Source organism: Delphinus delphis, chromosome 10, assembly GCF_949987515.2.
Source record: "Delphinus delphis chromosome 10, mDelDel1.2, whole genome shotgun sequence".
Taxonomy (NCBI): Eukaryota; Metazoa; Chordata; class Mammalia; order Artiodactyla; family Delphinidae; genus Delphinus; species Delphinus delphis.
This window is the reverse complement of record NC_082692.2, coordinates 22454388-22481302: the sequence shown is the minus strand read 5'-3', so window position 1 is coordinate 22481302 and position 26915 is coordinate 22454388. Positions and strand designations below refer to the sequence as shown.

The 26915-nt window shown below is 49.0% G+C and overlaps 1 protein-coding gene and 1 pseudogene across 1 annotated transcript; both read left to right on the top strand.

Annotated features, from left to right (window-relative positions):
• The first annotated feature begins 172 nt into the window (after nt 1-172).
• On the top strand, nt 173-23775 carry LOC132432669 (tripartite motif-containing protein 26). Its single transcript, XM_060023379.2, has 8 exons — nt 173-284; nt 12743-13230; nt 13395-13490; nt 14747-14977; nt 19253-19275; nt 19767-19882; nt 20125-20157; nt 20675-23775. The coding sequence occupies exons 2-8, from the start codon at nt 12793-12795 to the stop codon at nt 21358-21360; spliced, it is 1623 nt and encodes a 540-aa protein (XP_059879362.1). The 5' UTR covers nt 173-284; nt 12743-12792; the 3' UTR covers nt 21361-23775.
• Nucleotides 23776-26065: 2290 nt separating this feature from the next.
• LOC132432946 (ras-related protein Rab-9A-like) lies at nt 26066-26651 on the top strand (annotated as a pseudogene).
• The last annotated feature ends 264 nt before the right edge of the window (nt 26652-26915 follow it).

Here is a 26915-nt window from a genome sequence, read left to right as displayed (position 1 = left end):
TTCTCAGCCCCTGCTGCCCCACCCACCGCTGCGGCCCAGGGATTTGCCCAGTGATCAGTGACGAAGAGGGAACTAAGGCTCCCATTGGGAGGTGGCGTTCGGCAGGGGCCAATCCGGGCGCTGGCCCGGGGGAAATCTCGGTGGAGGGCTCCAAAGAACCCGGAGATTACCGGGCGGGGACGCGCCGTCGCGCTGGGTGCTGGCGGAGGAGAGCGACCCGGAACTGACCGCCGCGGGAAAGAAGCGACACCAGCCCGGGATTCGCGGCTCGGAGCTGGGGACCGGTGAGTAGGGGGCGCCCGGTGAGAAATGCAGCAAAGCAGCAGTCACACACGCGCCCTGGGGTCCGGGCAACCGAACGCGGCCGCGCGAGCGGAACGAGGCCGGGCCGCCGGGCCGGCTTGGGAGAAGGGTGAAGTTCGCGGCGTCCTCCCTCCCGGCCTAATCCTCCTGCTTGCTTGGGCCACCATTCGCTCCCTCCTCTTGGGTCTTCCTCGCTTTCCCATGTCCAGCTCAGGCACCCATCCATTCTTGTCTCCAGAGCCAGAAGTAAGCGGGGCCCAGATGACGGTCTCGTCGATTGGAGCCGCGTAGAGTGCCAGTCAGGCTCCAGGACCAGAGCCATGGTGTTTTGTTGTTGTTTTTTGTTTTTTAATTGGTCAGAATAAACCGGTTTAGCCACGTATACTTGGAGCTGTGCATTCACTTCCTCCTCCAGCCCATTAGCACATCAGCATTTTCCCTGCTGCTTTTCACCCTGTATGGCCTTAGAAAAGTGTGTAAATTTGCCTTTGTGGAGCTTATGAGAGGCAAACACTCAAATTCCCAGTACATTCCAGATTTTGACACCACGCCGCTTTGTGTGCACTTCCAGAGAATGATATTCGTTCGTGCATGCAACAAATATCAGTGTCAGGGACCGTGCCTGGGCTAAAAATCAATCCCTAGAGTTACTCACCCCCCAAGCTTAAAAGAATCAGCTTTTTAAAAAAATAGACTTTATTTTGTATAGTCCTCAAACTGCAATTCCGTATTTTTGAAAAAAGACTATTTTTTAGAACAGTTTTAGATTTATAGAAAAATCGTGAAGCTAGTACAGAGTTCCATATACCCCAAACCTTGTCCCCATTCATTTATTAACACCTTACATTAATATGGAACATTTGTTAACAATTAATGAACTTGTATCGATACATTATTATTGGCCTACATCCATAATGTATTCAGATTTCCTTAGTTTTTACCTAAGTACTTTTTCTGTTTCATTATCCCACCCAGGTTACCATATTCCAGTTAGCTCTCATTAAGCTCCCCGTGGCTGTGGCAGTTTGTCAGACTTTGTTTTTTGTTTTGTTCTGTTTTGTTTTTTTTGTGGTACGCGGGCCTCTCACTGCTGTGGCCTCTCCTGTTGCGGAGCACAGGCTCCGGACGCGCAGGCCCAGCGACCATGGCTCACGGGCCCAGCCGCTCCGCGGCATGTGGGATCTTCCCGGACCGTGGCACGAACCCGTGTCGCCTGCATCAGCAGGCGGACTCTCAACCACTGCGCCACCAGGGAAGCCCCTCAGACTTTGTTTTTGATGATCTTGAGAGTTTTGAGGAATACCCCCCCATGTGTATTATAGGATGCCCCTCTATTGGAATTTGTCTGTTGTTTTTCTCCTGAGTCTGGGCTTATGGGTTATTGGGAGGAAAACCACAGAGGTAGATTGCCGTTTTCATCACTTCACATCAAGGGAACATGCTTTATAACTTGATGCTGATCTTGATTACCTGGCTGAGAAGTCAGGCTTCTCCACTGTAAAGTTACTCTTCCTCCCCTCCCCTCCCCGAGCCCCACCCCCACCCCCTTCCATACTGTACTCTTTGGAAAGTAGTCAAACTGTGCAGCCCTGACCTAAGGAATGGGATTATCTCCTACCTCCTTAAGGGCAACTCCATACATATATTATCTGGAATTCTTCTGTGTGGGACATTTGTCTCTTTTGCCTTATTTAATCACTTATTCAGTCATTTATTTGTATCAGTATGGACTCATGGATATTTATTTTATACTTAGGATTATAATTCAGTACTACTTTGTTTTGTTACAACTTTAGCCATTGCGAGTTCTTTTAAGTTGGCTCCTGTGCTCTTTTCTAGCATGTATTTTTATAGAGTTTTTTGCTGTTGAAAACACTTTCACTTACGTGACCTCGATTGAAATTCAAAACAGCCTGGTGAACTTGACAAGACGTTATTCTTACCTTGTAAAGCAGTAAGGAAACTGAGGCCCAGGGGCAGTAGGTGACTTCTTAGATGTCACTTCCCCCAAAGGGAGTGATAGGCTGGGCTCAGACTGGGGTGACCACTGCAGAAGACACTGCGAGCTGCAGAGGAGAGCCCGTAGTTGGAATTGAGGCTTCTTGGGGTGACTTCAGACTTATACCCCCCAGGATCAGAATAGGAAACGACATGGAGAATGGGAAGAAATTGCTTTTGGAAAACAAAGGTTTAATTTAGCTGGCATCCAGGATGAATTAAAACTTGCCAACTTGGTAAAATGCAGTGACCTTTCCCCCCAAACTATATGTGCAGAGGGAGGAGATCTGGGTAATGTTTGTGGCCAAGAATGTCTAATCTGAGGGGAGCCCTTGGAGCCTCCTGCTGAAGCGAGATTGCAAAGTGGGAAGGGGAGTGTGGTGAGGGGGAGAATGAAGAAGATATGGGGCTCTGGAATCATGGGATAACATTTAGCCTCACAAACATTTACAGACTTTGTGCCCGATACTGGAGATACGAAAAGATAGGTTTGACGTGACCCTTGGGTTCACATCCTGGTTGGAAGAAAGATGGGTAAAAATATCAATTAGGAAGTGGTATGATAGTGCTATAACAGAAGTGTAGTATCTGCAGGAGCTTCCCGAGGGAGGGAATTCATTCAGCTCAGAGGTGGGATGGGCACAGGAAGGACCTCACAGATAAGGGGGCGTATCTGATTCAGGCTTTCAAGGTTGAGCTGGGACTGAGAAGCTCATGTACAAGAGCAAGGGGTGGGGAGAGGGGGCGGTGAAGAAGGGGCTGTCTTTCCAGTTCAGTGTCTCTAGCGTTAGGATTCAAGGCTGGATGGGTAAGTGGGGGGCAGATTATAGGGGGCCTGTGTGCCCTGCTGTGCAGCTTGGACCTCAGGAGCTTCGAAGCAGGAGGGTGACGGGATGAGTTCCATGTGTTAGAGGACCCCAGCAGCACTTTGTATGAGATATGCTACATTTCACCACATCTAAGATGTCATCAATTATTTTATTTCCACACAGAAAAAATATCTTGCCAGTTAAATCATGGCATGCCATTTATCACATTGCAGAGATGCAAACATGTAATGACATGGGTGTCTCAAATTTGATTAAAGTAGTAACTTCCTAGCTGGTGGTTTAGGGCCCTCCTTCCTCTGGGGAATGAATGGTTAGACTGTCTCCATCTCACTAACCCATAGATTTTGAGTTCACTGACTCCATTTATGATCTTGAAGAAACTAAATTTGATAAACTGGTTTTTTCCTGCCGGATAACCAATTGTCAAAACAAACAAACAAAACAATAAAACTGGGATACCTGATCCAAAGATATCATCTATGTTTATTCTGCTTTGGTGGCTCTTGGTCACAGCAGTGACTTTATGTTGCGCAGTAAATATTCTGGTATGCTTGCCAAACCTTTATTTCAATTTGTCCTGTGAATTGCCTGGATGTTACCTCCTACCCCTATTACTTCATGGTGATATTGAGACCCAGAAAGGTCAAGAATCTAGCCCTGGGCTGCACAGCAGAGTAGCTGAGGCTGGGTGATAATCTGGGTTTTCATCCTAACCCAGGACTCTTCACTTTAGGCTTTGGTTAGAATGACAGCTGGAGTGGAAGAAGATCTGCCTGCTCCTCACTCACAGTGGAGCAGGTTGGAGATCTGTTATGTCCTGGCAGGTTGTATTCTACCTGTGGGGCCCAGAGAGAACAGAATTGCCACTTAGTATCTACCTTTGCCCAATGCTTTGTCTAGATGAAGAGGCTGATTTTTCTGCATGAGCTCTTTGTATATTTCAGCCCAGTAACCATCAATAACTTCCTCTGCTGTATCTGGCAGGAATTTGGGGTGGGGATGGGGGAGGGCAGATGATAGACAAGTCCAAGCTGGCTGGGCAGAAAGGGCATTTATTGCCTCCAGTGACAGAAAAGTTCAAGGTTAGGCTAGCTTCAGGCACAGCTCCATACCGGTTTCACCGGATGCCATCAGGACCTGGTTTCTTTCACTTCATCCCTGGGTTGGTTTCATTCTCAAACAGGCTAACCCTCTGGCTAGCTGCTCTAGCAGCTCCAAACTGTTGGACCTCACTTCTTGCAAGTTCTAGAGAAAAAGTTCTCAAGAATCTTTTTTCCCCCGTGACTCAACTAGGTCTCCTTGTGTCTGGCTGCAATAGAGTCATGTTCTCAACCCTGAAGCAAGCACTGTGGCCAGGGGGGCTTACGACTCTTTCTCTTGTTCCACCTTTGAGCTGGGAGGAGAGCTCTGCCCCAAGCACGTGATCCCCAGAAAGGACCTGGGTAAAGTTAGCAGAGGAAGGAAGAATGGAAGCTGGTGGACCCCTTCCTGCAAAAGATAAACATTTACAGCACTTACTAGTTGGATCAAGGGACAATCTGATCTGCTGCTTTAGGGCTGATTCCCTGGCCTGTTACTGGGCCTTTCTTCATGCTGTTTCTTTTTATTATTTGTTTAAAGCATTAAACGTACATACACACAATGGGATTCTATTTCCCGTTCACCAGATTGGCAATTTTTTTTTTTTTAGAGTGTGAATAATCTATTGCGTATTTAATTGTTTTTTTTTTAAATTGAGGTATAATCGACATATAACATTACATTAGTTTCAGGTGTACAACATAATGATTTGATATTTGTATATATTGCAAAATGATCACAATAGTCCTGTTAACATCTGTCACCATGTATAGTTACAAAGTTTTTTCTTCTTGTGTTAAGAGCTTTTAAGATCTACTCTCCTAGCTACTTTCAAATATGCAATTCAGTATTATTACATATAGTCACCTTGGCAGAAATATAAAAGATGAAAATATCAGGTATTGGTGAGGCTGGAGCAGCATGGGCGCTCGGAGCCTGCTAGTGGGGACACGCGATGGTACAACCACTTTGGAAACAGTTTGGCCTGATCCTGGTAAGTTGGGGATGCATCCTGCTTGCCTGGGTGTACGAGGGCATGTGAGCAGAGATGTTCACAGAGCAGTGTTTGTAATTGTCCCAAACTGGAAACAACTCAGGGGCCATAAGAAGTAGACTACATCAGGGAGTTCCCTGGCAGTCCAGTGGTGAGGACTCAGCACTTCCACTGCCGAGGGCCGGAGTTCGATCCCTGGTTGGGGAACTAAGATCCTGCAAGCGGCATGGTGTGGCCGAAAAACAAAATTGGCTACATTAGAAGTAAAATTATTCAGTCATGAAGCAATGAAAATGAACAAAATCGTCTCATAATCGTGTGAGTGAACCTCACAGACTTGACGTAGATAGTCTCCCCCCCGCCCACCCCTCCCCCCCCAAATGCAGTACGATTCCATTCATTTGAAACGCTCAAAACCAGGATAAGTAAACTGTTTTGTTCATGGATGCATACCTAGTGTAAAATGAAAGAAGAGGGAAGGAGCGATTATCACCATTATAATCACAACCATTTCCCGGGACACAGCTTTTTCTTCTCTCCTGGTTTCTGTACGTTCCTGGAGCCAAACCTTGGATACCATGACTGGGGGTGTGCTGGTGATTGCAGCCCACTGTTCTGCAGGGAATCTGAAGAAATCACTTCTGTCTAGTACTTTCTCATCTTGCTGGAGGGCAAGGACAAGTGGCTGAGATTTTTTGCACTCGTTCAGCAGATACTTAGGAAGCATTTTGTGGGCATCAGACGCTCTGTGCCTGTGCTTTATTCACTTCCTCAGCCAGTTTTTCATGTTTCCTCTGTCAGGCATTGTGCTAGATTCTGGGGATAAGGCGGACACAGTCTCTGTCCAATGCAGCGGGAAAAGCTGGTGTTAAATAAGTAATTATAATAATAAGTAGGGACTCAACGATTGCATAGAAGTATCCAGTGCAGTGTGGAGTGCTGGGGGGCTGTATAAGGGAGAGAGCATGTGGCCTCAGTGTGACAGGTCAGGAAAGAGGAGGTGGCTTTCAGCTGAGACTTCAAGCTGGAAAAGGAGTCTACTAAGAAGGAAAGGAATGGTGTTCTATTCAGAGGGAAGACCATTTTCAAAGGGTTCAGGCAGGAAAGAGCATGGCACTTTTGGAGGCTTAGAGAGGGGTTTGGTTTGTCTGTGGGATCGAGTTTGAAGTGGGCAATGACAGGAAATGAGCCTGGAGACAAGGCCTGGGCCTAGATTATCAGCGGCCTCACAGAGCGTGGGAAGGAGTTTTCACTTTATCCCTGGAGCCTGGGAATTAACCAGGGTGGTTACATGAGCGAACTTGTGTTTTAACACGTGGCAGGGTATGTTTGAGGGACGAAAGGAAGGCTGCGGTGCCTGGAACACTAGGCAATGAAGAGAGGAGGTTTAAGTAAATCGGGAAAGCCTTGAGGATTGTATAATCCCCACAGTTAGCTCTGATTGCAACTTCCAAAGGATCACTCAGTTATGTAACTAGATGTAAGCTCTGGGAGGGCAGGGACTTTCCCATTTTTGTTCTCTGTTGTATCCTCAGTGCCTGGCGCTTAGTAAATACCTATTACCTGTTGAATGAATTTTGACACCCTCCTACTTAAAAGCCTCAGCAGCACTTCAAAGCCTTGTCCCATCCAACTCCCAGTGGCTGCTGCTTCCATGCCCCACCCTGGGCCCTGTGGGGATTTCCACTGTTCAGAGCATGTCGTCTTGGCCTGGCCCTGGGGGTGTGCATGGCCTGCACTGTGCCTCAGAGCACCAGTGATGCTTGACCTGTGGGGGAAAAGTAACCCACGTGTGACCTCAGCAATGCACCGCCCACCAAACTGGCATCCCCTGAGATTGCCTGGTGCCCAGCCCACAGCCAGGCCTGTAAAGATATTGGGAGTCCAGGTGTTGGCAACAGGGGCATGGCCACTCCTTCTAGTGTCCAGATCCAGATCACTTACTTTTTGCCCTGAATTTTGTCCTTTCCTGCTTTGTTTGAGGTGTCTCACAGAAGTTTACTTCTAAGAGAATTTGGTTATTTCAGATTAAGAAATGAGGCTTAATCTGGAGCCCCAAGAGCCCTTAAATGCCTTCCCACAGGGCACGGAGCCCTAGGCTAAGCACTTTAGGATCACAAGGAAGAAGGGGCTCTTGTTTGGAGCCCCATGCGTGGACTTGAGAAGCAGCCTGGAGACCAGGGTGCAAATCCAGCCCCCTCCATTCACCTTCCTGGGCCTTGGAGTCCACATCTGGGATTCGGTGTCTTCTAGGGTCCCTTGCTGTGGCATGTAGGAGCCCAAGGCAGCAGGAAGGAGGGACGAAGGTGTGGGGCATCAAAAGCCATGGGAAGTTGAGGGAAGGTTTAGAACCTGCTAGAGTAGAAGTTGGCAACTGTTAAGAAACAGGGGTCTCGAGTTAGATCCTCTCCCTCTGGGATGGGTGAGGAGTGTAAGTACCTGCCCCTTACAAGGTGTGGGCATTTGCGGCGTTGCTTCCCTCAGCTAGTTTTTTTTTTTTTTTTTAACCTGAATCAAACTGTTTATTAAAATTACACATACTACATCATAATCAAGTAGGGTTTATTCCTAAATAAAGATGACTTATAAGAAAATATTTTAACACAATTCATCACATTAATGAATTAAAGAAAAACACGTGACTATATAAAGAAGAAAAAATCATGTATCAAGTGATATATATATATATATACATGTATGTATAATATATATATAGAATTCTCTAAATAGTAGGAATAGAAGTTTCTTTTCATAACTTGATAAAGTCTATCTACCAGAATTCTAACCATGAAAAGAGAAACCTCAGCTAGTTTTTACAACTCACAGTGGTTCTTGCAGCCAACACTTGTGCATGGCATCTACATCCTGAAATGTGTGCCAGAAATTACGTGGTGTCACCTCAGCCAGTCTGTTGACGTATGTAGAGTAGGTATTTAGGAGATGCGGAGAGCTGTAGGGGACAGGTGGTTGGTGGGGCAAGGGGGACTCAAAAAGGTCAGGAGTGTCTCCAGTTCTGCCTGGTTCTGTGGAATTGAAACCAGCTTCTGGTTTATTGAAAGGACAGAAGACCTGTCCACCCCAGAGCGGGGGTGAGTGGCTTCTGGTAGAAGGTAATCCATGAAACGACTTGCTCAGGTTTCAGAATTCTCATTTGGGTAAAGGACGTAGGGTGGACCATGTCGTTGTGAAGACTTTCTGGCTCTGGCTTTCTATGGTTTCTGTCTACCCGAGAGCCAGGAATGGAGAGGAGTATGATAGTTTTACCCCTTATTGTGAAAACCTGTCGAGATCATCAGAATGTGCTAAAGGCACAAATGCTAGAAAAGCAGAATCACAGGGGAGCGTGGTAAGTTGGGGAGGGGTTTTGGAGAGGGTCAGTCTTGCGTCGGCTCGAAAGGGTTGGCTGTGCGGTGTGAGCCCAGGTCTGCCCGCGTCTCATACAGGAGCCCTGCTGCCTGTCGAATCTAAGGCAAGGGTGCTTTCGCTCAGCGTCAGCAGTAATACATGCCCCTTTACTTTTGTCAGCACTCTCCAGTTTACAAAGCCCTTCCATTGAGATGACCTCATGCGAGCTTCCTGACAAAGGAGCTGGTATTAGGCCCTGTTTTACAGTTTGCCTGGGCAGAGAAGAGAGTGTAATGGATTGGGCTGAGGCATCGGCACCAGACACTGCTTCCTAGCCACGTGCTCTTGGGCAAGTTGCTTCCCTCCCTGAGCCTCAGTTTCCTCAGAAAAGTATCCTGAGCATTAAATAACATAAGATGTGTAAATGGCCGGTAAGGTGGGTCCTACAGAAATGCTGTCACCAAGAAGTTGTTAGTCGCTGGGCTATTGGGTTAGAGCCCTGACTTGAACCTGGTTTCAACCCACAGATTTACACCTCGAGTATTATACATAGTCAGCAATGCCAGAGTAAGCCATCTTCAATATTTGTTATATATTCAGGATGGAGCCTATATAACCAAGCAATGGGATTGAACATAGAACTGTACTGTGTTTCATTTGTTAGTTTCAGCAGACTCTCAAACAAATGCATATGCAATTAACATTGCCTTCCTTCCTCTGAATCCATTCATTTGTTCAGCACCTATGTATTGAGCTTCTACAAGTGTTGGGCACGATCATCTCTCTGTTAGAGATTTTCTGACTTTTTATTTTGTTTTGTTGAACCATTTAAAAGTAAGTTGTAGTCATACAGTCCTAAATACTGCAGCATGTGTTGCCTGAAAATATGTACATACATACATAACTTCAATAAATGCTATTAAAAAATCAATAATAATTTCTTAATATGATGCAATACCTAGTCTTTTGTCTAATTTCCTCTAATTGTCCCCAAACTGTTTTTAATAGCTTTTTTTAAAAAACCAGGATCCAATCAAAGTATTTGCGTTTGATTGTTATTTCTCTTTAGTCTTTTTAACTCAAGAACAATCCTGTTTTATTTTTTATGACTGACTTTTTAAAAGTCCAGGCCAGTTGTCTTGTGGAATGTCTCCTATTCTGGATTTATCTGTCTCCTGATGATGGGCTTTAACTCATTCTTCTAACCCTCATATTTTCTATAAACTGGAAGGTAGGTTGAAAGAGGTGATTGGATTCATTCACATCAAACTTTTTTTTATTTTTTATTTTTGGCTGCGTTGGGTCTTCGTTGCTACACATGGGCTTTCTCTAGTTGCGGTGAGCAGGGGCTACTGTTCGTTGCAGTGCGCGGGCTTCTCATTGTGGTGGCTTCTCGTTGCAGAGCACGGGCTCTAGGCATCAGTAGTTGTGGCACGTGGGCTCAGTAGTTGCAGTGCGCAGGCTCTGGGGTGCACAGGCTTCAATAGTTGTGGCGCACGGGCTCAGTAGTTGTGGCGCATGGGCTTAGTTGCTCCGCGGCATGTGGGATCTTCCCGGACCAGGGATCGAACCTGTGTCCCCTGCACTGGCAGGCAGATTCTTAACCACTGCGCCACCGGGGAAGTCCCACCTCAAACATTTTTGGCACGACTACTTCAAAGGTGACATTGTGCAATTCATATGGCGCCACATTGGGAACCATATGCCAGAAACACCTGTCCCTCTATTAGCGATGCTGGATTTGGTCACTGACTAAGGCCATCACCAGATCTCTCCCTTATCAAGGTACATTAGGGAGTAACCCACTGGGCGGTACTTAGCACCATGGGACTGTCCTGTCCCCTAGTACCTCCTGGTTTTAGTATCTAATGATGATCCTTGTCTTATACAATGGAGCTTGCAAGATGGTGTTTTTCTAGTTCTATCATCCCTCCTACACTTACTTACCAGCATTCTTCTGTAATCCCTGGACAGGCTTTTCATCTAGTACATTAGTGACCATTTTCATACAGTGTTGGGGGTTTAAAGATCTGTGGAAGTCCAGCATGGAGCCTGGGTTAAGAACTCCTGCTCCAAGTGATGAGGGCGCCTGATTGTGTCAGGTTTTGTGTGGATGGGGAGCTGTAGCTGAGCTCTTCCTAGTCCTTTTATTCATCTGGTCATTTGCAACAGAATTAAATTCCCAGCCCCAAAGATAAACACATGCCATCCCCCTACAACAATAAAAGAAACAAATAACCTTAGCCTTTGAACTTCCAAGCCCCTCAGCAAAGTGAGTTGGTGAAGGGCTCCAGCACCCATAGGAATCACCAGCACCAGGACCCTTTCCTGTGTTACACCTCCAAGTGGCTGGGTCAGGCTCGCTTCCTCAACAGACAAACCAGGGAGTTGACCAGGCAATTCCTAGGATTTTTACTACCCTTATTAACATTCTAAAAACTTTATTACCTTCATTTACCAGTTAAATTCCTAGATTCTTTCATTTGAGCTTTGTAGGTACAGGTTTTTTCCACACTCTTAAAGTCACACATCTCTAAATCCATTGGAGCTTCCAGTTGGAGTTCGTTGTCAGCAGAAAGATAATCCCTTACATTTGTACAGTACTTTCACTTTATAAAGCACGTTTTATATATTGCTGCATTAGATCCTCAAGAAGTAGACTTTGTATTCCTGTGTCGTTTTCTCTTTGGGGCTTTATTTCTAGCTCATTCATGTCACTACAGTGAAAGACCTTGAAGGCCACTGAACTCTAATGTAATGGACTTTCACGTACATAGCCAGTAATCGGATTGATTTGCCTGCGGTTCCAAGGGCTTCATTCCAGCCTCGCAGTTACCTGCGTGCCCTGTCTGCTGGCTGTCTTCCCAGCGACTGCTTATTGCCTCCCGTGGGTCCTTCTGTGGGTCTGCGGCAGAGCAGGTTCCCCAGTTTGCCCCACGAGTCTCTCGTTTGCTTTAACTCTGGAGCTCGTGTGTCATTATGGCGGTTCATCCTCACTTTAAATTTCCACTCTTGCTCTACTTGTGCTTTGAACACTCACTGGATTTGGGGACCGTGGGTTCTGGGTTCTCTCCTAGATTCCCCCTCTATACCGCACTTATGCTTAGTATCTTCAACATAATTCTTTTACTCAACCCACTTAGAAACCCTTGAAGGTAAGTATCACTCTCCCCATTTTACGGATGGATAAACTGAGGCTCAGAGTACTTAAATGAGTTCTATCTTGTCACACAGTGTCAGGGGCAGGAGGAAGCTGTTGGGTTAAGTGTGCTAAGGCTCCTAACCTCAGACAGGAAGTGGGCCAGGGCTGCAGAGGTAAACAGGACAAAAGTCCTCTCTGTGCTCAGCTTCTGTGCTCCCTCTTACGGCCAGGCCCTCATCAGCACATCACGGTCGCAAGCCACCTGAGGCTTCCTCCCACGTTGGTCTCAGTCGCCCTTGTTAGCAGTAGAGCAGCCAGGCCAGCTGCACAGGGGGGCACAGCTGAGAACGAGTCCGGTGTGGTCAGGTCGTGCTCTGCCGGCAGGCTGAGTCTGGGTAGAGACCTGCTTTCTGGGGGAAGTGAACCAAGCCAAAACTTCAGCACAGCCCAAGGAAACATCTATAAAGGAGAACACCAGAACTCAGACTCTTGACGCTTCTTGAGTCTTGGTAAAGAACCTTAATGCGCTTAGTCCTTGGCACCTGAGATCTACAGGGAAGACAAAGGAGTCTCTTGACTCTGTCAGGGCCCCCCATGAACAGTTGTGCAGCCCATGCACTGCAGAAGTGAGGCAGCACTGTGCACATAATAGACATTGTAGATTTGTATGTTATGACAGTTTTTCAGCAGGTAGTTATCTGGTGCCTTGTTCTATCATAATTGGTATATTAGAGCAATTTCCCAACAGATGGAAGGAAAGGGTCTTGAGGTAGGAGTGCTTTCCCAACAGCGTGGCATGGGCTGGTGGCAGCTCTGCTCTCCCTTCTACCAAGCTACCCTCTCTGGGCCTCAGTTTCCTCATCTGTAAAATGAGGGCGTTGGACTTGAGGATCGGTAAGGTCCTTTCGCTCTGATTCTGTGTGAGCCTCGTAGGAGCTGCTAAGTATCTATTGATTGACTGATCGATCGCTGGGGCTGGCAGCTTTGTGCAAGGCTGCCATTTCTGCCCCTCTGCTGTGCCTGCTCTTGACTCCGTGTCTGGTCTCCAAGGAGGAGGAGTCCCCACCAGGGAACAGGGACCCCTCTGAGCTCAGGACACCATGGCTGCGGTGGCACCACTGCGGAGCCTGGAAGAGGAGGTGACCTGCTCCATCTGCCTCGATTACCTGCGGGACCCGGTGACCATTGACTGTGGCCACGTCTTCTGCCGCAGCTGTACCACCGACGTCCGCCCCTCATCAGGGGGCCGCCCTGTCTGCCCCCTGTGTAAGAAGCCTTTTAAGAAGGAGAATATCAGGCCAGTGTGGCAGCTGGCCAGCCTGGTGGAGAACATCGAGCGGCTGAAGGTGGACAAGGGCCGGCAGCCGGGGGAAGCGGCCCGGGAGCAGCAGGACACGAGGCTGTGCGAGCGGCACCAGGAGAAGCTGCACTACTACTGCGAGGACGATGGCAAGCTGCTGTGTGTCATGTGCCGGGAGTCCCGGGAGCACAGGCCCCACTCGGCCGTCCTCGTGGAGAAGGCAGCCCAGCCCCACAGGGTAAGCCCTCCTCACCCCCGCAGGGAGGGATGCTCTGCTTGGCACCCACCCGGAGGCGAGGCCTGGCGCAGACCCCTCAGAAGGCTTCTCGCTGGCCGAGGACTCAGCCCGAGTCCACCCTCCTGCCTCAGCCCAGAGCATCCCCACTGCTTGTCTTTCTACAGGAAAAAATCCTGAACCACCTGAGTACCCTAAGGAGAGACAGAGACAAAATTCAGGGCTTTCAGGCCAAGGGAGAAGCTGATATCCTGGCTGTGCTGGTAAGTGAGGCTGTTGAGGGAAAGCTCTGAGGCAGGCAGCTGGCTCCCTGGGAGAGGGAGCCCCGACTGGACTGACGGCCGGGAAGCCTGGGCTTTAGCCCAGGCCCTGCCGGTCGGAGCTCTATGGCTCTGGCCTGCGTCCTCGTCTCACAAGTGACTGGGTTGCCTGGATGTCAGCTAAGGTCCTTCTCGTTCTGTGACTCACCGCAGCTGCAGGGTGTGTCTGCTCAGCAGAGCCAGAGTGTAGGGAACTGAGGAAGGCCTGGCTTCGTTCTTCCTTTCAAAGAGAGGGAGAAAGACATGGTTCCTGAGAGTGAGGGGAGCAGGGGGCTTGGAAGGAGGGAGCTGGCTCCAGGACGAGAAGTGAGAGGGGTGGGCTCGGCAAGGCCCGACCAGCTCTGAAGACGCTGTGTCTAGCGAGTCCTGCGCCTGTGGTTGCCAGTAGTTTGGAAACAGGCAGCGCGTTGTGTGCTTGATGAGAGATGGGATCAGAGGGAAAAAACTGATAAGAGGTCCCAGTTTTCTGGGGGAACGTCTGTTCGGGAAGTGGGCATTGGAGGGTGGAGGGATGCTGGGGCCAGTCCCGGTGGTGAGCAGTTAGGCCCTGGGAGAGGGACAGAGTGAAGCAGGAGACGGCCCAATCCAAGGAGTGCCTCCAGGTGCTCAGCATGCGAGGATGCTGACCAGATCCCAGCCTGGACTCGGCAGGGAGACTTGGGGGCAAGAAAGGACATGGTCCCTGAGCATAGACGTTCCACAGTTTCACTGAGGGAAGAGGATATAGTCCTACATGGCAGGGATGGGATACACGCAGATATTTTACACATAATGGGGAGGATGCTGAAGAGAGGATTGGTCAGGCTTGGATAAAATTAATCAAGGAAAACTTCCTGGAAGAGGCAGCACACGGCAATTGGTGTCCAGGAGGGGAAAATGTGTTTGCTCATAATGTTCCTCAAAGGGCCCCAGAACATACTGGTTTACCTAGAACAGATAATGGCAGGCAGTCGGGGTTCCAATCCTATGGTGTCTGAGGGAACTGACCTGACTTACCGTGTCTTCTTTGAGGAAAGGAGGTTGCCACAGGAGAGCTCTAAAGCCCCTTCCAGCCCAAACACTGTAGAATTCATGAATGGGGTCAGCGAGGGGCACGAGAGGCAAAGAGCCAGCCTGTGCACCCCTACACCAGATCCTGGAGGGATCTTCTACCCCGGGGCGGAGGTGTCACCCCCTTCTCCCCCTTCCCACCCCTGCAGAAGAAGCTCCAGGACCAGAGGCAGTGCATCGTGGCTGAGTTTGAGCAGGGCCACCAGTTCCTGAGGGAGCGGGAACAGCGCCTGCTGGACCAGCTGGCGAAGCTGGAGCAGGAGCTCACAGAGGGCAGGGAGAAGTACAAGACCAGGGGCGTCGGGGAGCTTGCCCGGCTGGCGCTGGTCATCTCCGAGCTGGAGGGCAAGGCACAGCAGCCGGCTGCAGAGCTCATGCAGGTGAGAGACCTCCCTGGGGCAGGGAGCCGGGAGACCAGGACAGCAGGTCTTGGCCCTGCCACTCACTTACAGGACCTTTGGAGAGTCACTTCTTCTCGGGGCCTCAGTTTTCTGATCTAAAGCATGGAGATGATAATCTTTATCCCCACCACTTATTGCAATGATTGCATGAGCATAAAATAACTGGCATGTTGTCACTTCAAAAAGTAAATTTTCTACATGAAAGTTTAAAATTTTGAAAAGTGTTGTAGAAATGGAAGAGAAGGTTATTAGTATTTTTGTTACTGTCCTCCATGCTTATCACTACCGTCACGAGCCTGTCTTCTAACAAGTCATTGGCAGACACTGGTCCAGGGGAAGCTGTTTATGGTTCTGGAGATGAAGAAGCCTGTGGGATCAGGGGTCACTGAGGGAGGGCTGAGCGTGGGTTCTGTCAAGAACCCAGAGGGTCTGGAGGAGATGGGTAGCTGGGGAAGGGAGACTTCTCGAAGGCAGAGGTTTTCTCTGGGACTGTGGAATCAGCCTCAGAGAATAAGGTGGAAAGCAGGCAGGGGACCTCTGGAACACCTCCCGGAAGAGGCAGCTTTGGCCCCGAGAAAGGGAGGGTCATGGATTGGAGAAAAGGCTGCCACGTTGAAATGACACCACAGCTCCTTCCACCCCAAGCCTCTCAGAGGAGTCACACTGCCTTAAACAGGGCTCAGCGGCCTTTGGAGGGAGCATGCTCGATCTTTCTGCCCTTGCAGGCCAGGAGAAGGCCTGTGTGATGAGCTCCTCCACTTGCATGGTGGGGCTGCTGGCCGGCAGCGGAACCGCCCAGGACCTTCTCTAGGGAAGTGCTGTCCCTGGCCAGTGGCAGGGCGAGTCAGAGATGGGATGCTGGGGAGAGATGGCGAGTCCGCCGGGTACACGGGCCGGCACAGGTAGCCTCTGCCTGCCTCTCTATCATTGAGGATTCCGACTCATGCCTCGGGACTGGCGGGGACTTAGAACTCTTCCGGTCGAGCCCCTGCTGATGAAGTCCCTGACGACCAGAGAGAGGAAGAGTTTGTCCCAGGCCGTGGGGCAGGTCAGGAATCACGTCAGAGCTCCAGCTCGGGTGTCCTGACTCACAGGCCTCTGGCCTCTTGCTCTTCTTTTCTCTCACTTTGTCCAGAATGTCTCTCTGGTTCCTTCCTTTCCTCCAGAAGTCATTCAGTTCCCTAGAATTTCTCTCTCAGACTCTGACTGGGTCACTTGCTGCCTCTCCACCCCCTCCCCCCTCTCCAGGAGCGCGCATCCTTCCTTTCCCCACAGCCGCTGCCACCACGTGGATGTGTACTTGCTGTGGAACAGAGCGGGGACATAGCTGGGGTACTGGGGGGGCTGAGATCCAGCCGTGTCTGCCTGGAGGGGAGCCTCTCCACGGTCTGCCCAGAAGAGCTTTGTGGGCCAGCAGAGGCCCAGCCTTCAGTGCCTCTGAGACCACTCAGATTGAAGACATCCCTGGGGCCAGGTGGGAGGAGGGAAAGGAGAGAAGGTGGGTGTCTGCTGAAAGTCAGTAAAGGAAAGGTTGGTGCTGGTGGGTTTTGTCTGTGTGTTTTGTTTGGGTTTGCTTTTGCCGCAAGGGAACTGGACTGCTCACTCCTAAACTGTCATTAGTATTTTACCAGAGATTAGTTGATTGTCAATGGAGAGTAAAGATGAGGCCCTACTAAGATAGGGGCCCTGATCTAAAAGTCTGGTAGAGAAATACACGTGAGAGAGAGAAGCGACAGGACGAGAGATAAAAACAGGGAATTCCCTGGTGGTCCAGTGGTTGGGACTTGGCGCTCTCACTGCCTAGGGCCCGGGTTCGATCCCTGGTTGGGGACCTAAAAATCCCACAAGACACGTGGTGCGGGGAAAAAAAAAAAAGAAACAGAGGCCTTTTGACAAAGGCGATAGAAAAGGGAAGATCTCTGGACTGGGACTATCAGGAAGACAATAAAGGGAACTAGGGGATAGGAGAGCCCCTCTGGAGGGAATTATGAAGCCCCCCTGGTTCAGCCCTGGGCAGGCCTTGCAGGGTCTGGTGGCAGGTCGTACCTCTGCCTGTTCCACTGTCGGTCGCCATCCACACCCATGAAGAACCTTAGCGTTCTTAATACCCAGCATTGCTGTGATTCCTGCCGCAGCCTCTCTTCTCTGTCTGCCTCTTTCACCACAGCCCCAGGAGTCTGGGGGGTGAGAGACCCTCCAGGCGCCTTGGGCAGGTGGCGTCCCTCTGGAAGGCCCAGTGTGTGGGGCTGCAGGTTGCCTCGGTACTCCCCAGTCTCCCATTCTGCGTCCTTTGAGAGAAGGGTTCCTGCACTTGTGCTCCGGGTCCCACCCTCTCTGGGCCACGCACAACCTTCAGCCCTTAGATGGGCCTCACTCTGTCTCTGTTCTAGCAGCTCCTGTGTCACAGAATATGCCCTCTTGGCTCCCTAACCGCACCCACCTACTGCCCATTTATTTGCCTTTTTATGTCACGTATCCCAGCAGAGCTGTGGCATACACTGTCTCAAGATTTGTCCCCCCGTTCTCTGAAGCTGGCTTGGACTTACTAGTTTTGAGGGACAGAGTAGAAGGATTTGCCAGCAACTCACAACCAGTCTCTGGTCAGTTGCTTCATGGTGGGGGCGAGGTGTAGCTCTGACCTCTTGGATGGCCTCCCCTCGAGCAAAACCCCAAGTTCCTGAGACTTGCTGAAACAGTCCACAGCAGCCACAGTTTGGCGATTCCATTTGTTTCCCAAATCCCACTCTCTCAAAGAGGTCACTGCCCCCACCCTTACCCAGTCCCCCTCCACACTACTGTCTTCTTCCTGTAGCACCTATCACTTAATAGCATCATATAATAGATTTGTTATGTTGATTCTTTGCTCTCTGCTTCCCGCTGCTAGGGATTTGTGTGTGTGTGTCTCTCTCTCTCTCTCTTTTTTTTTCCTGCTCTATCTCAGGCTTCTAGAGTGGTGTCTGACACATAAGAAGCACTTAAAATTTGTGGCATGAGTAAAAGGAAGGCAAAAATTACTATAGAGTATTATGGAGGATTTAGACTTATAAAAGGGAAATAACCAGTATCTCGCAAGAACCTCCTCCCCATTCTACCCCCTCCTATCACTCAGATAGCACCATCCTCCCTCCTGTGCAAGCCGTGGGCTGTCCTTGATTATCTCTCACCAGTATGCCCAGTCTGTCTCAAACATACCTAGAATGTGCTGCTTCCCTGGCTCCACTGTACTGCCCTAGTCAGGGCATCATTATCTCTTGCCAGGTCCATAAACGGCCTCCAGACTGCCCCCTGATGTTGGCGTTGCCTCTCTTAATCCATTCTGTACAGGATGCCCAAGTGATTGATCACTTGGGATTTTGGCTAGCGACTATATCAAACAAGTTATTTCCCTCCCAGAAACAGTTCAGACATGAGGGGTCTAGAGCTGTCAGGGCAGCTGTCCATGAGGTCATCCAGAAAGCTGGTTACTTCCATCTGGTTGTTTCACTAACCTCAAGGGACGTTGTCCTCAGCTGTTTTGTCAAAGTTGGGCTCACCATCATATCCAAAACTGAGCCAAGGAAAAAGAGGAAGTAAAATGGAATTTCTTTTTTTAAAGGATGTGACCCCAAAATTATAGTCATTGCTTCCTTTTGCATCCCATTGGCTGGAGCTTAGTCACATGACCAAACCTGGTTACAGGGGATCTGGGAAGTGTAGTTTTCTGTTGGGTGGCCCTCTGCCCAGCTATTACTCCACAGGTTCTATTACTAAAAGGAAGAAGGGGAGAATAGATCCTGGAGGACACTTATCAGTCTCAGCCACTTGAAAAGCAGATCACATACATCACTCCCCTACTTGAAACACTTTGGTGGCTTTCTACTGAACATAGAACAAAATTTGAACTCCTTGCTATATACCTGTCCAGCCCTGCATGATGTGGCCCCTGCCCCCTTTGCCAAACCCTTTCCCACCTTGCTTTCCTCCCATTCTACACCTGGCCAGTACTGAGTTCTTCAAATCTCAGCACAAGTGTCATCCTCTCAGAGAAGCTGGCCTGTCATCCCCTTCTACCGCCCCCTCCATTTGCTCTGTCATTGTGATTATTTTGTTTGTTTTCTTTTTGTTTTATCCATTGCTGCCACTAGAATGTCATTTCCATAAGGAAGAACCGCATTTGTTTTGTTCACTGATGTGTCCCGGTCTCTAATAGTGTTGGTACATGTGAATGACGTCTTCTTTGATTCACATTGACTCTTGTACTTTCTTCCCTTCCAGGACACCAGAGACTTCTTAAACAGGTAAAAGAGTTTCCTTTCCATGGTGCACCTCATTCCCCTGTGCCTTTGTCCCCTCCCCTGTTCCTTGACCATGATCCATCTGAATTAATGGCTGTGTGATATGAGGCCAGAGGTTCCCACATCGCATGGTTCATCCTGATAACCTTCTCTCCTGGGAAGCAAGAACACGTCCTTGAGAACTGGTGGAGACTTGCTCTGCACCGGAGCAAGTTCTCTGTATAATCCCCACTCCGGTGTCCACTATCCTTGTCTGAGACGGGACAGGATGGTGTGAGAACACATGTTGGTAGACAAAAGGGATCTGAATGTTGAGTCTGCTGGTGGTTGTAAGTCTTGGCTCAGCCTTGGGCAGTTCACTTAGTACCTCTGAGGCCCTGTTTTTCCATTACCTGGGGATAATCATACCTTTCCCTCCCTCTTCATAAATTGTCATGAGGATTGAGAGAAATGTAGGAAGAGCTAAGTAGCAGGTTTGTCTGTCATCTTCTCAGGTATCCACGGAAGAAGTTCTGGATTGGGAAACCCATTGCTCGTGTGGTTAAAAAAAGGACAGGAGAATTCTCAGATAGACTTCTGTCTCTGCAGCGGGGCCTGAGAGAATTCCAAGGTAGGGGTTGGGGAGGGCCTTGAGGTGGGAGTCAGGAACTGGGGTGCCGCTTTGAGAAGAGGGTACCTGGCTCCTTCGTTTCGGATTCTCTGACCTCATTCCTCCGAGGTCTCCTGGTGGTTTTTCCCTTCTTGGGATCTCAGGGGTGGAGCCTTGTCACGAAATTAATACTGTCCAAGTGAGAAACAGGTTCATAGGTTTGCTGGGCTTGAGGGTCATTGCTGTCCTTTTTTTCTCCCCAGGGAAGCTGCTGAGAGACTTAGAATATAAGACAGGTGAGTATCCAAAGGGTTGTTCCTAGATTTGTCTCAAATAAAGAATACTCTCCCCACAGAATCCTTCTGCCCCAGGTAGCCCATTCTCTTGTACAGCAGGGAGAGTTTCCCAGCTGCACTTCTGAAGTCCCCACCTTGCATTTTCTGACTCTTCTGCTACCCTTCGTCTGCAGTAGAGCCCTCCACTGGAGCCTCTGACCCTTCCTGCCCATGTTTGGTCATTCTGTCCTCAGAGGTCCTGCCGCCAGTCCTTTTCCCTGTGACTGAGTGCCTTCTCATCTGCCCTGTCATGTGGCTCCTGTATTCGGAGCGAACTCTCTGCCCCAGGCCCCGCTGCTGTACTGCCTCTGGCCCTGCAGTCAGGCCGCGCGTCACATACCCCTGAGGGGCTTGTTCACGCTGCCACAGGTGTGGCGCGCACCCCTTGGATCGTGCGGTGTGGCAGCCCTGCTGTGGGACTGGGGGGTCCCCTCCTGGTCCGCCGGCGACACCGCTGCTTCTTCCTTTGTCCCCGCAGTGAGTGTCACCCTAGACCCACAGTCGGCCAGTGGGTACCTGCAGCTGTCGGAGGACTGGAAGTGCGTGACCTACAGCGGCCTGTACCAGAGAGCGTACCTGCATCCCCAGCAGTTTGACTGTGAGCCGGGGGTGCTGGGCAGTAAGGGCTTCACCTGGGGCAAGGTGTACTGGGAGGTGGAGGTGGAGAGGGAGGGCTGGTCCGAGGATGAAGAGGAGGGGGACGAGGAGGAAGAGGGGGAAGAGGAGGAGGAGGAAGAGGAGGCCGGCTACGGGGACGGATATGATGACTGGGAAACGGATGAGGACGAGGAATCGCTGGGGGATGAAGAGGAAGAAGAGGAGGCGGCGGAGGAGGAGGAAGTTCTGGAAAGCTGCATGGTGGGGGTGGCCAGAGACTCGGTGAAGAGGAAGGGCGACCTCTCCCTGCGGCCGGAGGACGGCGTGTGGGCGCTGCGCCTCTCGTCCGCGGGCATCTGGGCCAACACCAGCCCCGAGGCCGAGCTCTTCCCAGCACTGCGGCCCCGGAGAGTGGGCATCGCCCTGGATTACGAAGGGGGCACCGTGACTTTCACCAACGCGGAGTCGCAAGAACTCATCTACACCTTCACTGCCACCTTCACCCGGCGCCTGCTCCCCTTCCTGTGGCTCAAGTGGCCAGGAACACGCCTCCTGCTGAGACCCTGAGCCCCACACCCACCGATGCTTCACTGCTCTGGGATTCCTGGGCTCTGTGATGGGAGGGGAGGGGCCTGGCTGGAGCACCTGGAGCAGGCAAGGGGAGGGACCCCGTGTCGCTGCCGCTCCCTCCTTGTGGCTGTGGCCCCCTTGGGGCCTCGCTCAGTGCTGTTCCACCCATCATGCTCTCGGGCTCCTCTCCCACCCCCTGGGGTTCCCGTGCTGACTTCTGACCCTGAAGTCCACAGGGCTTCTCCCTCCCTCCTGCCCACTGCCTTTGACCCAGCTCTGCCCTCCTTGTTGAGTAAGAGGCGAGGCAGCACCTTCTTGCCCTGTGTGGCATCCCATGCCAGCTGCTCTTGGGAGAGACCAGTTGACTATTGCACCCAAGGCCATTTTACTGCCTTCCAATCCCATGGCTTCTCCTTTGCCCAAATCCACTCTGCTGCCTACCTCCCCTGGCACTTTAAACATGCCTACTGCCACCCCAACGCAGAGTTAAACATACATGAAAATGTTGGAAATGAACTGAATGAAAATTCACTGAGGCTTCCCAGACCGTTTAAGCCGCCTGGAGTGCGAGTGGAAAGCATCTCTTCACAAGGTCCAGAGCGGAGTCCATGCTTCTCTGAGACCAGGGCTGTGCATGTGAGGTTTCCATTGCCAGGAGGTGGGACTCCCTGAAGCCATCTGTGGTCTGAGGGGAAGGATCTAGATAGATGTGGCTTTGGGGTAACAGTTGTGATTGGTGATCATTGAATTATCTCTGGGTTGGTCCTCTCAAGGAGAGTTTTTAAAAGAATCCCAGATACCCTCCTCTTGGTCAGTTCATATGAAAGCACCAGGGCAAATATCCAGCCAAGCAAAAACTCCCCTGCCTTGGAAGCCCTGATCAGTTTTTGCAGCAGGGTATGTATGAAACTTGTGTCACTGGCTCTACTCAACATCCAGCTTCCATTTTCCTAGGAGAGGGGCTGGAGAGGGCAAGACAGGGCTGTGCCGGGAGAGGAGAGGAGGGCAGCAGGGGTCCCCAGCAAGCCACCAGGTCTTCATATCAAGAGAGGGATCAAAGCGTATCCTCATCGCCCACGGGCCCAACCCAAGTCCCAGCCTCTGCCCAGGCTCCGCTAGTGCCCACAGTTGAGCACAAGCTCCTGCTCCAGCTAGATTACCTCGCAGCCTTTGTCCTTGCCCATTCCAGGCACTCTGCCAGTTCCCCCCCCCCCCCAGCTTAGCCAGTTTTAACTCCTCCCCTGCTCTAAGAGACTCTTCCCAGCCGCTGTGGATCTCGGGCGTCTCTTAGCCACTACATTATCTGTAGTTGTACTCTTTGTATATATCACATGCTGCCTGAGTCACATGTACATCTGATTTCTGCCTCTAGTTTTGTAAGCTCCTTGAGGGCGGACACTGTATCTTATACTTCTCTTGTATTCTCCATGGCACCTAGTGCAGTGCTGGGCACAGAGTAGGTGCTCAATAAAAACTTGGTGAATGAACAGCCTGGATTCGTATATATTTTATTGTAACTCAAATATTACTGACCTTCACAGTCTATGGCTACAGAGAGGTTCCGTCGATAGCAGTAGCCCAGGGCTTTTCTACTGTGCCCCTTCTGGGTCCTTTAGAACTCTGCAACTCTGCTTGCACACATGCTGTCATTTGTAGAAGTCCCCAAAGAAGAGCTCCTCATGGGACACAGATCAGCCAACGCCAAGGTTCCACCTCGCTCTTCCCCTCCTGCAGTGGTGGCCCTGTGCTGAGATCCAGCACTTGGGGAGCATGGAGCTCCTGCAAGAAGGGTAATGTCCAGCACGGCACACCCACAGTCCTTCCCTGGAAAATAAGCAGTACCCCAAAGGAAGTATAACCTACGGAGATTCAATTCTGCCTCCTAACATTCAATCATCTCACCATTTTTTGTCTGTGTTTTTTGATTTTTTAAAAATTGCCATCTGAGGGCTTCCCTGGTGGCGCAGTGGTTGAGAGTCCACCTGCCGATGCAGGGGACACGGGTTCGTGCCCCGGTCCGGGAAGATTCCACATGCCGCGGAGCGGCTGAGCCCGTGAGCCATGGCCGCTGGGCCTGCGCGTCCGGAGCCTGTGCTCCGCAACAGGAGAGGCCACAGCAGTGAGAGGCCCGTGTACCGCAAAAAAAAAAAAAAAAAAAAAAAATTGCCATCTGAAAGGTAGAAGAGGGAGGATTACAGGAAGTACCTCTAAGATTATACTAATGACAAAGAGCATATTTCCTCCCTGAGCTCTCATTTGTGGACTCATTAATGTTTTCCCTCTTAAATTTATTTTTTCTTTCTAAATACATATATGTAAAATGTGTCAGTTATTAGAAATGACATGCATAATTATAATAAAGTCTTAATTTACTTTTGAATCTTGAGAGACAATATTTATTAGCATAATCTGTTTTAAATTTTTTATTTTATGTTGGAGTATAGTTGATTCACAGTGTTGTGTTAGTCTCAGGTGTACAGCAAAGTGATTCAGTTATACATATATCCATTCTTTTTCAGATTCTTTTCCTGTATAGGTTATTACAGAATACTGAGTAAGGTTTCCTGTGCTCTACAGTAGGTCCTTGTTGCTTATCTATTTTGTATATAGTAGTGTATACATTAATCCCAAACTCCTAATTTATCCCTCCCCGCCTCTTTCCCCTTCGATAACCATAAGTTTGTTTTCTAAGTCTGTGAGTCTGTTTCTGTTTTGTAAATAAGTTCATTTGTATCATCTTATTCCACAGATAAGTGATATCATATAATGTTTGTTTTTCTGCATCTGATTACTAGCATATTCTTGAAAATTTAAATTTATTTTGTTGGTTGATGTGAACTGTCCCCTAAAATTATACACTACTAACCCTTTATTTATGAAAGAATTTCATATTCTCAAAATGCCTTTTACCCTTTCTTGGAAAGAGTTTTTATACAACAATGAGGGGTTTTTGAAACTTTTAGGTGATTATTGTATAATTAAAAGCTAATAGTTATTAAAATGGGAACATTTCCATTTGAACAAAGTATTAATGCATTCAGGTCATTGTTGCTTTGATGAGTTTTATGAGTGTCATACTTCTACAATAAGCTGTAGAAGATAAAGTGTCAGCATAGAAGACCCTTGCAAAATAATAAAAACGTGTAATAATAAAAATGTATGATGCCATCCTAGTACAGAAAGTTGCCAGCAAGATTTATTCAACAGATTTAAAAAATTTTTTATATTCATATTTTTAAGTTGTTTTTTATGAGCTACACCTGCACATATGGTCAAACATCTACAGTGCTTATTACAGAGGAAAAAAGAACAGTGTCCTGCCCTATTCCTCTCCCCCGTCGCCTAGTTCATCCTTTTTAGCAGACTATTTTGGTGTTCACCTTCATTTTTTGTAAATAACATGAGTTTGGGGCATTATCCTCTAATTTTACACTGTGGAGAAGGAAGATTTAGCTCTGTTCTCCCTGTTTCCCACCGCGCACACACACACACACACACACACACTGCCCATGCATTCCCATCACTTCAGTGTAGGCCTAACATCAGGTAAGTATAGGGTTGGTCAAAAAGTTCGTTCAGTTTTAAGTAAAAATAAGACACATTTTTCATTTTCACCAAGAACTTTCTTGAACAACGTATTCATTAACTGAACAAACTTCTTGGCCAATGCAGTACTTGAATATGTTCATTACCATGTGTATGTCCAAGCGACTTACACCATGAGGTAAACCATGATTAATTTTACTTCTCATACAGGTTTTCCTTCATATTTAAATTTTTTTTTCTTTTTTTTTTAAAAATTTATTTATTTTTGGCTGCGTTGGGTCTTGGTTGCTGCGCGGGCTTTCACTAGTTGCAGCGAGCGGTGGCTACTCTTTGGTTGCGGCTCATGTACTTCTCATTGCAGTGACTTCTCTTGTTGTGGAGCACGGGCTCTAGGCGCGCGGGCTTCAGTAGTTGTGGCTCACAGGCTCTAGAACACAGGCTCAGTAGTTGTGGCGCACGGGCTTAGTTGCTCTGCGGCACGTGGGATCTTCCCAGACCAGGGCTCGAACCCGTGTGCCCGGCATTGGCAGGCGGATTCTTAACCACTGGGCCACCAGGGAAGTCCCTTCCTTCATATTTTGATGTCTGAAAACAATCTTGTACACGCCTTGTCTTAATATACCTCCAATTAGTCACTATTATCGTTGTTCTACGGACTCAATGCTTCCTTCTGCTTCTCACACGTTCATCAGTGCCCCTTCTTATGGCTGCCTCTTGCATCTCCGCACCACCCCCCCGACTTCCTCCTGGGTTTAACTTCCCTCTTCCTGAGAGGGAAATGTGAGGAGATCTCTCAGCAAAGGTTTGTGGTAAACTACCTTTTTTTCTCTGTGAATTTCATTTCCTCCTCATTCTGGAGCTAGAATTTAGCTGAGAACAGAAATTTAGTTTAATGGCAATTCTTTCAGAAGTTCGAGGGTCAGCAGTGCCACCGACGCGTCCTGCCTGCCGGGTCCTTGACCAGACAGGAGCTCGCAAGGCTTCCACGGTGTGGCCGCGAGAAACTCCCTGCACTCCTATAATGAGCCCGGCACAGTGGTGAACCGCTTTCCCTGTTGTCCGTGTCCAGGTGAATCTTCCAGACAGTCCTAGAGACAATGATGATGTTTGAACCGAACAATTAAAGGGTCTGAAATCAGAGATCTTGAGATTCATAATGGCAGGAAAATCATCGCTTTTTAAAGTAATTCTCCTTGGAGATGGTGGAGTTGGAAGAGTTCTCGAATGAACAGATGTGTGACTAATAAGTTTGATACCCAGCTCTTCCATACAATAGGTGTGGAATTTTTAAGTAAAGATTTGGAGGTGGTTGGACATTTTGTTACCATGCAGATTTGGGACACGTCCGGTCAAGAGCGATTCAGAAGCCTAAGGACGCCATTTTACAGAGGTTCTGACTGTTGCCTGCGTTGATGATTCTCAAAGCTTCCAGAACTTGAGTAACTGGAAAAAAGAATTCATATGCGGATGTGAAAGAGCCCGAAAGCTTTCCTTTTGTGATTTGGGGTAACAAGGTTGACATCAGAGAGCGGCAGGTGTCTGCAGAAGAAGCACCACCCTGGTGCAGGGACAACGGCGACTATTCTTACTTTGCAACAAGTGCAAAAGATGCCACGAATGTCGCAGCGGCCTTTGAGGAAGCAGTTCGGAGAGTGCTTGCTACCAAGGATAGGTCAGATCACTTGATGCAGACAGACACGGTCAGTCTGCATCGAAAGCCCAAGCCCAGCTCCTCTTACTAGTGAAGTTAGAGAGGTTGCCTGTGCGATCTAACCAGCTCACATACATGCACAGATAAGCACAGGGTGGAGAAGAGAATTAGCGTTTGCAGCAATGGATCATGTACTCATGAAATTAAACTAACCATATTGCTGCCTTGTTGGTGGCAGAAGGGACACATCCACTCACAGGAGAAGCTACTTAGTAATGGCACCTTACCTTTATAAATTGTTAACGGTTGTCTAATAATGTTTAAATATGCATGTTACAGAGCTAATAAATGAGAT